The 10,964-nt window shown below is 41.4% G+C and overlaps 1 protein-coding gene across 5 annotated transcripts in view; it reads right to left on the reverse strand.

Annotated features, from left to right (window-relative positions):
• The window catches only part of SEC24D (SEC24 homolog D, COPII coat complex component), a 58,909-nt gene extending 48,178 nt beyond the window's left edge, over nt 1-10,731 (reverse strand). Inside the window, exons 1-4 of one of the 5 annotated variants that reach the window (XM_052814044.1) lie at nt 10,543-10,731; nt 5,142-5,332; nt 3,033-3,159; nt 773-921 (exon numbers count right to left, since the gene is read on the reverse strand). In XM_052814044.1, coding sequence (XP_052670004.1) covers nt 773-921; nt 3,033-3,159; nt 5,142-5,292 — 427 coding nt within the window. In that variant the 5' untranslated portion in view covers nt 5,293-5,332; nt 10,543-10,731. Of the gene's footprint in view, nt 1-772; nt 922-1,309; nt 1,346-3,032; nt 3,160-5,141; nt 5,333-5,808; nt 5,913-8,768; nt 8,910-10,542 lie in introns of those variants that run through there. The other 4 variants (XM_052814026.1, XM_052814036.1, XM_052814053.1 and 1 more) reach the window with 4 other exon arrangements.
• Between the last annotated feature and the right edge of the window lie 233 nt (nt 10,732-10,964).

Here is a 10,964-nt window from a genome sequence, read left to right on the forward strand (position 1 = left end):
TATTTATGCAGGTTTCATTCAAGTCAAATCAGCAACTCATAAAGCCAGGGTAGGAACAGTGATACAGTATCAGTGCAGCCTGAAAAGTTCACCTTTACACATATCTTACAAAGATATCAACCACCAAGGTGATCCTTATTTAAAGAATTCATTCTCCTAAACACACTGGCCTCAGAAAAACAAGATGCTAATTGAATTTTACTCCTTTTAAATGAAATGCTAAATTTCACCAGGAAATACTCTGGAAAAGCAGATATAACCAAACAGAAAATTAGAGGTGGGAAGTAATTTACATGGAAGAATCACACGATCACATCTTTACCTCGTGGCTTAAGTTTGAGATGTTTTAACCTCAAAATAAGTGCAAATAAATTTAGATGAAAAACTAAACTGTAAGATTTGGACAAAAAAGAATACAATAGTTTCAAAACAGAGAGAAACTCTAAAAAGCTGAGAAAAACAAAGCCCTGTCTGCATATTATTGCTCATGCCTAGGCCATTACTGGCAGGATCACCACGTAATCTGAGAAATGACTGATAAGATAGCTGACTTCTACGGAAGGTTCATCAAACATCAATTCAGAATGAACCCAAGAAAATCGATTTAAGGAATAGGATGAGATTTAAAAAAAAAATTCTACGAACTTGAGCAAATTATAGTGGTCAAAGATTTCATTTTCTGTTTATGGAGAAGTTCAGTAAGTTTCTAATTATGATAGTCTTATTAGCTTTAAATGAGAAAAAGCCAATCAGATCAGATAAAAGTGATTACCATAGCTATTTAACTGCATGCTGTTGAGCTGGTTAGCAAGTTGTGTTGTAGATGAAGTGGATGCAGTATTTGGGTAGGCTGGTTGTGACTGATGACTGTAGGGAGGATAGGAAGGTCCTGTATTGCTTGGAGGTGGAGGGCCTTGAAACCTGAAGGGAAAAATTAGTGCAGTTATGCAAAAAACTAAATCAACCAATCATAATTCTAGAAGATCTCATACCTTCTCAAGGGTGGTGCTGAAACAATTAATTAGGACAGCGAAACTCTTAATAGTTTGCGCACATTCTGCTCAGGAAATGTATACTTGTATTAAAATAGTCATGAAGCACAGAGAGATTGCACACTTGTTTAAAAAAAAAAAAAAAAAAAAGACAGTACATATTTGTTTGCATACTTGTTAGAAACAAAGAAGAGCGAATATGCCGTGGCAAAGAGAGAGTAGTAATAACTATATGAAAGCTTGAAAATTAAGAAACACAAGCTTCTGAACCTATCGCATCACTTCATCCCCTTTCCATGCTTATAAAGGAAAATTACCTATGGGGGATGGGTGAAGAAGATTAGGAGAAGAATCTGTAAAGAGAAGAAAACGAAGTGAGAAACTTAAGGAGTTCCCTGTAGTAGAGGAAAAAAGAAGATGCAGGTTGGGAAAAACTGCTTCATGATTGTCAGATATGGAAAAACATGAATGCAAGAAAAATAATGAAAGAAAAGAAAGCGGTAACACACATGTGGCCTATAAAGATATTTCCTACCAGACTATTTCACTCTGGAAAAATAAGATCTCAGGCTATCTCCCAGAGACGATCTACACTGATTTTCCTATGACCACTTCTAAAACTGAGGAGGGGCCTAGCTATTTCAAGTGAAGTAGAATTCACTTTCCTTGAAATTTTGATGTGTAAATTTCCTGGCCTAGAATAGCAACTCTCAGCAATTTGGGAATAAAACAAGATAAGGTGAAAAGCAGTAGATGTGCAGCTGTCAGGGCAATGACTGGAAGCTAGGAAAGAGAATCAGTATTTTTTTGGGTTGGTCATGTCCACTCGACTCCGTTCACCTTGCTTTTTCGTCTTCAGAACAAATACCACTTCTCCCTATGCATTCGTACACTGTCTTTTACAACTGATCACCAGTCTCTCTGGGTCCTCCTTTACACAGTGATAACACACAGCCAACAAACAGGCTTCCCTATTTTGATGCCTAATAAAACACATACATGGCTTTATTTGAACACAAGTAACTATACAATAACTAAAAAGCCCAGAAGCAGATTAAGACTCAACCAACTAAAACAAGAATGTTGTTAAACGGTGTCAAGTTCACTAAAACTAAAATAGCTATAGGTACGCAAACTAATTTTGCCACTCCTGGGATGTGAGCAAAATAATTAACATTTGACAGAATTAAATAAAAGAGCTAAGCATATTTACCCACTTATAACTACCTGCAATATAACCATTGTGTAATAAAGCTTGGCTATCCCCTCGTACAATCATTCTTCCAAGATTTCTTTTTACAACTTCCACCTTTCCCTATTTTCTCCCTTCCCCACTCCTGTCTCCTTCACTTCTTCCTGTGAGCTCTGGAAACAGCACTTCAAATAAACTCCTCATAGTCAATCTCAGACCTAAGCAAAAGAGTAGCAGTCATCCATCTGAGAAGGTATAACAAAACTGCATTATAAAATGTCTTTAAAGTACCCTATGGAAACTTGGCTGTGATCCCACAACAATGAAGCAAAGACATGCTAACAAGTGGCGGGGGGGGGGGGGCACGGGGAGGGGAGAACTACAGATATAGAGACATGCACCAGCTTCTAGTCAAAATTCACTGGCAACTATTAATTTGTAAATAACAGCTTCTTGGTACCTCACAACAAAGGAGAATTGAGACATCAGAAAGCAAACGAAAATAATAATGCAACTTCTATATCAAACAGCACTTATAACACCTTACTGCTGCTTTGAAGCGATGGGTCTAAGATCAAAAAGAAAGCATAATTAAAAAAACTCCACACAATGCATGATAAAGACCTGACTGGCTGTAAAACGGAACTTAATGAGATTACAGATCATACTGTAGGATCCGGCAGTTTAACATCACAGGGAACCGAACCAGAAGATCCAGTTCAGAATTCGAATAAGTCAGAACTGCTGAAGATTAAAGGGATGCCATACTTAAATGTCAGTGAAGCAGCCAAAGAGAGGTAACAGAGGTCAAATAGCTTAGATCTCATGTATTAATTTTTGAAAGTCACCTATGTGGCTGTTGCCCTGGTGTACTGGGCCCATTCTGGAAGTTGGTCTGGCTGAATTGATGTGTACCAGGTGGTGGAGGCCCAACAGGAGCCGAAGATCCAAAAGGCACAGATGATTTTGACACAGCTGCAAAAGAAGAAGTACTTTTATGTAAAAACCCGGTAAGAAAGCACAAGATCACCAAAAAAATACAAGTGTACAGCCCTGCTCTACCAATAAGAATACGGGCTCTAGGTGGCCCTACTTGAGCAGGTGGGTTGGACCAGATGACCTCCAGAGGTCCCTTTCAACCTCAGCTATTCTGTGATTCCATAAGAAAGGACAGATTTCTCATCAACTATAGAAGCAGATATGAAAAAGAACAGATAGTAAAAAGGAAGCAAATCGTAGTTGGTAACTTTCCACCCAAAAGGGACAGTAAGAAAACAAGAATGAACAAACAGACCCTGCAATTCAATTTGGGATACTGGTAATTCCCTGTCGCCCAGTTATCTTTATAGGTAGAAGCAAGAGGTCCCTTTGATTTCAGAGACCATGGTCAGAAAGAAAACTTGGAACAACCTTTAAAAAAAAAAAAAAATCCTCCATATGTAGAACCTGTAAACCTATGCTAGAAATGGTTCTTAATTCAGATCTAGAACGGTGACTATAAAGGGACTACAATTCATGTAAACAGCGGTGCTGAATAAACAGCTTTCCAACCTGTATTTCTTGACTTATTTTCCTTTAAATTACTCTAACATCAAAAACTTGTTTGGTACCAAAACTGATATTTTTCCCCAAGTATTCTAAAGCCAATTACCAGAATTAGTTCTATCTTCTGACTATATCAGCATTGGATTAAGGTAACACAACTCCTGCTGTCTTTAAGAAGCAGTTTTAGAGAAATTGGGTAAAACTTCTTTTTTCTGTTCTCATGATAACACAAAAATCAAGGACACCACAGAACATTTAAAAAACCTCAATATACTTGGATACTTAGTTCTGTCATTACCTTACTCCACCATCTCAAATACTAAATTTAATGTAACTTATCATAATCTGAATGTTATTAAAAATGTTAACAAATTTTTTTTTAGATGCCTTAGAGAATACTTCAGACATCTTTACTATTTTAACTCATTTTCCCCTGTGACATCAGGCAAAATATTGAGATGGCCCCTCTTCCTGCCTCTCTATCTTGGCTATGTTTATTAGTAGACTACCAGAGGGAAGAGGAAACCTTACTCCTTGGATATTTTCCACAGCCCCAGTTCACTAGTGTAGCATGCCTACTTTGACTTTCTGAAATTAGACCAGCATGACTTACACACAGCAAAATGGGCTTAAATTCCATGCTTTCAAATTATTTTTTTTAAGCTTCAGCTACCATATACTCATATATTATACTTCTTGAAAGATCTGAAGCCATGTATCAGTAAGTTAAAATTAATGAAAAGCAAAGGAGAGACAGAGACAGCCATGTTTATCTGTTGGATGTCAATGACATTATCTGTAGCATGATTATGCTGGTAGAAATAAAGCAAATATCCCCTTTGCTTCTAATTTGCTTGTGCCCAAGGTGCCCTTCCTCATAGAAGGTAATTGTCTCCTGAGTGGTTAGAAAGCAGACAGGCTCTACTTACCATGCATCATCCAAATACATCACCTAGTAAGCAAGCTTAAGTAGGAGAACACCCGCTCATACTCATACGCAAGTTTGTGCTCAAGAATTCAGCAGGACAAAGGTCCTATTGTGAAGAATACAACCCGTTTCTGACAGCTTGCTTGCCATTAACACATACAAGTTGAGAAACATTTCTCTATTCACAGAAATCACCCCTTTTGTATTTGTCTGTATTAGGTATTACTCATAATACAGCATTAAGCACTGGTGCTTATTGCGTCCTGGACAATGGAATTCACACACGAAGGTCAGATACCCACTACCATGCATCTTACATCAACATCTGAGCATCAACAATAACACAGACAAAGCTAGTGCAGGATGCTGTTGTAGTAGCAGTGTAAAACTGAGCATTTTGTGCTGACACAAGTAAGAAAAAATGATGCAAAATACCTTCACAGAGAAGTAGACCCCGAAAACACATTTCAAGCCAAATTCATACCTGGTTGAGGTGCTGAGTATGAGGAGTTAGGGTCCCCATAATGCCCATAATGAAGTGAAGCATTAGGTGGTCCAAAACCTGCAGAAAAACCTCCTATTCCTGGCTGGGATTGGGAATATGGAGGTGCTGCAACATAACCTTGTTGACTCATGATGGCAATATTCTCATTCCAAGTATTGGGTCCTCTTAATCTGCAAAAGAGAAAGTGACACCTGCTACTACTCTTCACTCTTTGTGCCTTTTAAAAGGCAGTGAACTGTGTTCCCAAAAAAGACAAAAGATACATTTGAGGGCAAAAAAGGACCTGGAAGTCAGGGGAAAATAGTGGGTTTGCTTGCTTGCTTACTTGGTTTCCTCAGGACTACCACGTACTGCATGAATTTAAACAAATCACTGAATTTATCTGAACGGGATTCACCTCTCCCAGGCCCATGGAGAGAAAAACAGTAAGTAAAGGATGTGCAGGTGGAAAAAAACTCAAAGGACAGTCTCAAACTGTTCTCTTTACTGGGAAAACCTAGACTTCTACTACACCTGAAAAATACACTGTGAGTCCCACTCCCCAAATACCAGATATCCCCCCAATGCACACACGGAAAAATAAGGAAAGGCAGAGTGACCAGAGTATGAAACTCCTCTAGCAAACCCTTCTCCTGTCCTAGCACACCTTTTTTTAGAGGAAGTATGGAATATGGCACCAGCTTTTCATCAAACCTTCTACATTAAATCCATTCCAAGCAAGTGAAGGAAGATTCCTTGCTTTTGACGCTGGTGACAGAGAGAATAAAGTTCAGGATAGAGAGAAATCCTATTTCCAGCCAACTTCTGCGTTACTGGCCCAGGCCTGAGCAGCCTTTTTAAAACAGGACTCCATAGAGTGACAAAATTGAGCACAAGGTATTCCACAAATGAGAAGCTGTTCTCTGAGGGCAGTATGGCCTCAACAGTACCATATGTTGTCCTTGCTATTACCAGGCATCTTTTCCCTAAGCTTTCACATCTTGAGTCTGTTGTTGTTAAGGAAAGAAAAAAAAAAAACAAAAAAACCCCAACCAAACCAGAATATGATTACAAGCAATCAGGATAAAATAAAGTTTTGGGAAACTTTCAGGAAAGCGTATCCTGATAATTGCAATCATGTTTAGAACTAGAAAATCTGAAGAATTCTGCATTACTAAACCAGATGACTGTATTTCATAAGACTAATTTTTAGATACAGTGCCCTTCCACCAAGAGATTTGAAAAGTTACTGAAGTTGTACACTTTGCAGCCTTGATAGCTAGCTTTCTCTTTTCCATTTAAGAGAGAATTTTTTATTTTGACTTCATATTGAATTTAACAAAACCAGAATTCCACTAAGTTTCTTGATGCCCAAATTAAAACTGTTTCAAGATGTGTTGAGGATCCAAACCCTGAATGAGCACTTACTACTTCTGTAGTCCCAAGTACATAGGTCAGGCATCCCCAAAGAACTAAAGATACATCATATAAACTAGCATTTTAAATGTTAAATGTTCCTTTGAAATAGGTTTCCCAACCATCTATACTTCACATTCTTAGGCTTGAGCCATAGAGACATCTCTGAGTATGCAAACTAGATGAAAGTAAATCAGGAATTGTGCTCCAGAAGCACACAGAATGGCACCTCAAAATTACATGCAGCTCTAAGAACACAACAGACAAATTCATGATGCACTGGCACATGCCAGTAGAGAAAAGCTATCCCTATGAGAAAACCCATCTTTAGGCTTCTCATATTAAACATACATTTCTGGAAAAAAAAAATTAAAAAAAAATCTGCAACAGTTTTACTAATCTTCCACGTCAGAGAAGAAACCACTTTGAGCGGGATATAGGGCCTAGTCCTCCTCACACATAGCCCGTGCAACCCTCTAAACCACACTCCTCAACGTAGCATAAGATTTCTCAGTTGCAGTATTAAACTGCTTCAGATAGAAGACAACTCCCTAAGATTACCTATTTCTTAGCTAACAAGGTAAACATGGGGAGAAGAAAAAGAATGTTTAAACAGAGAGGCTTCATGCTGCCAGCTGCACTTTCTTCCCTCCCCCGCCCCCATCAGAAAAGACGTGGCAGTATGAGCTTTAGCTGCTCCAAAAGACAGTAAGTCAGGACTAAATTACCTACACACTGGCACAGACGTATATATAATTTTGTATCTATATAAAGGAAGAGATTTTCACTTTGATGCAGCTGCAACAGTCAACACCTTTAGCTATGACAGCATCCAGGGGAAATGACTTCCTCACTCACACACGCACACAAAAAAAATCTTGCCACGTCAAACTTCCCATAGACAGTATAAACACACAGAGGTTGTGCTGAAGAGAGACAGGAACTCAAACCACAAGCAAAATAATGTACGTTTATCAAACACAGTTGTAGATTCTATTCAACTTTGAGCATATTTAATCCCTTCTCAAGATACATATATATACCAACATAGGATGAAAATACTTTGGAGGCAACACCCGAAATATCAATAGAAACTGATCACCTAAGGTTTTAGTGATCAGGTTCTAACAAGAGCCATACAGATTCACTCTGGAAATTGCATGAGAAAGATCAGAGGATCTGCTAAGCCCAGGTCTTTTCCTGGCTTTGTTTACTACAAGTGTCACTACACAGGAGGACATGAAAACTTTCTTCTCCCTGTCTCTATGAACACTACTTTACTTTACACCCCATAGCCTGAGGAACAACGCTAACACAAGCACTTATCCACGACTTAATTTACCACTATTACAGAATAGGTTGTCATCTTTTTTTTCAGAGGATTGCTGTACGTATGCAATGCTCTACTGCACTGACCTCTCTGTGAAGATGTAAAACTCTACTTTGTGCATGTAGAACTAGGACAACAGAATCAAAAATAGTGGATCATGTTTTTGGCTAACCAAAGGAGAACTATTAACTTTACATTTCTTCAGAGACACTGTGCTTGGTAACATATCATTTAGGAAGAGGTGCTGTCCCTCCCCAAGATGTGCCGCAATCTCAACTGGCAAATAATCTTTGGGGTGTGTGCATGTATCTACACACACATACACAGAATGGAATATAGCTACGCACGCTACATTTTCTATTTTTTTTTTTTAATACCACATTTTGGAATAAGCTATGACAGAATAAGCTTAGGTTTACTCCAATTCAGTGCGAAACCCGCAAACAGTTAACACTTCTGTCCCCGTTAACTAAGACTTTTAAGTTACTGTAGCACCCCAACAGGTCTCACTACTCGGTCGGTGCTACCACCCCGCTCCGCGCAGGACACGGCTGCCCGCCCGCGGTAGGAGTAACGCGGCACGCCGGCGGTACCTGTGCCCGGCCCCCCCGTGCCGGCGCTGAGGGGCAGCGTACCGCTCGCGTGGGCTCCGCGCAGGTAGGGTGCAGCTCCCCCAGCTCCGGGGCGCCCAGAGCCCCTGCCCTCTCCCACCGCCCCTCGGGCTGCCTCTGACGGCGGTCCCACGTCCCGCGGGGCACAGCCGCGACCCCCCCCCCACCTCGCCCGGGCGCTGCCCCGGCGGCAGCGCCCGATCCCCCCCGCCCGCCCCCGCCGGCTGTGGAGACGGACCGAGCACCCGGGGAGGCCGTTAGGACCGTTACCTGGGGGCCGCGCGCAGCCCCCCGCCTGCCCGCGCGCGCCGCCGCTCGGGGACACTCAACTCACCCAACTGCCACGTCTGAGCCTGCCCGCGCGCCACCGCCTCTCCCCCGCCCGCGCCGGGAGCGCGCCCGGCCTCGCCGGCGGCGCCTGCGCACTGCCGGCAGCCACGCCGTGCCGCCCAATGGCCGCCCCGGGGCGGGGAGCGTGAGGAGAGCGCGGCGGACGGCGGGGAGAGGTGCTCACGGCCTCGCACGAAAGCCAGCGCCGTGGAGCCGCCACCATTGCGACCTAACGCGACGGAGAAGAGGCACGTTGCCCCTGCCTGCCTGCCCGCCGCGGCGGCCGGGAGCGCTGACCGTGCCGGTGAAGGGTATTCAGAAACGGTAAAGGACTCGGAAAAAAGCTGGCAGCAGGGACGGCAGGGCTGAAGTGGCGTCCCAGAGGGAAAGATACGGAGCAGCTTGATTAGATCCACTAGAAACCGATACACGCAGTACATGCAGCTTATCACTGTTACCATCAATTCATTTTTCCTTCTACATGAGGCGTGAAATTCCTCTTTAAGCATAGAAATGTCCTAAAAATACGACACTTCTTCTCATATGTGCTTTAAAACCACATTTTTATCTGTGGCTATCTATATATATATGTAAAATTATGCCACCTGAATATCTAGAGCGAAATGCGATACAGGTACTTTACCTGTTTGCATGCTCTGGTTTTAGTTACTATTCAAGTACATTTAAAATACTACCTCAGTTACAGGATAGACTCAATGTTATTCTAATTAACAAAGTAGAAACATGGGAGTAACAGGAGAAAGATGTATTGGTAAAGTGACTGTTCCTTCCAGTCAAAAAACAAACATTCATTGTGGTGTTAAAGTAAAAAAAAAGAAGGAAAGTAGCAGAGGATTAGCAACCAGAAAACAGTCATCACTCAAAGACAGCTTCACAACTCATATGCACCTGGAATCCAGGCTTCATAGGCTTTCTTGTCCTTGGAGTGTTTGTTCTACAACCTTAATAAAGCTTTTGAAAGTAGTGAACAGTTTTACATGGTGCTAACTCTCAGTAATGGCTACCTCAGACAAGATTGTCAAAAACATTCATTACTATACAAAATAATTCTGAAAAAAACCCCAGTGCCTTTGAAACAGATGTCAAAATGAAGGTACACAGGGGCATCCTTTACATGAAAGACTTGCGAGAAGCCTCAGCGAGCAACACAAAGCGGGCAAGAACAAGTCTTGACCTGCCCACATTTTTGCTATCCAGAGCTGGATTCACGACTGAATAATATAAGCTGGCTTTCTACAGGTTATCAGAGCTTAATATGTCAGAGAAAATCTAAAACCTTTCAAATCTCTCACAACTGTCTAATCAGAATGGAAAATTTTGTCCACGAGGTGTCAAGCATCAGTTAAACTGGATGTGGTTTTGGCTGCAGAGTATCAGTGACTCTTTCATAAGCAGGACGCAAAACAATGCCTTTCATCATTGCTGTCCAGTAGTTTCACCAGTTGTCCCTATCTCTTTTGCTGGTTTTATGGACACATACAATTACCTTCAGTTACACAAAATTCTTTTGAAATACCATGCCACTGGGGAAAATAACGGCTTTAAGTTTGGACATTCCCTGTTTTGTTGTGGAGACAGGCGGGTCACTGTCCTACCAGTCCTGTTGTGTCTAGCTCGTAGCTATTAACAGTAAGCAGCTGTGGATAATTCAGCACTGAAGAACCGTGCACTTACTTGGCTACTGAATACTTACTATCAGATTTCTCCTCCCTGAAATCAGCTCCAGTGAAACTGAAAGATGAGATCAGCAAAAGATAGCAAGGAGAAGCTATGGCATTGTCAGTTCTTCCCCTTTTTCAGGCCCGCCCATGGAAGTGGATCAAGGCACCTTTCCTCGAGGGTGCAGCTTCGCTTCCATTGTCCTTTAGCCTGGAACACTGAGACAAAAGGCACCCAGCATGTCATGGTCCGAATGTTTTGAAGCTACAAGTAGTATTTCTCTACAGTTTCCACCTATAACATTAAAAGTAATTTAAGGTTTTCCGTTTCAGAAATGTGGAAACGTCATTAAAGATTTAAGTGCATTCCTGGTCTGGAAAGTAATTTCATAACAATGAGATTGCAGGATTACTAAGCTGTTGTCACTTCATTTTAAATAAATCATTTTAATTAAAC

Source organism: Harpia harpyja, chromosome 2 (assembly GCF_026419915.1).
Source record: "Harpia harpyja isolate bHarHar1 chromosome 2, bHarHar1 primary haplotype, whole genome shotgun sequence".
Taxonomy (NCBI): domain Eukaryota; kingdom Metazoa; phylum Chordata; class Aves; order Accipitriformes; family Accipitridae; genus Harpia; species Harpia harpyja.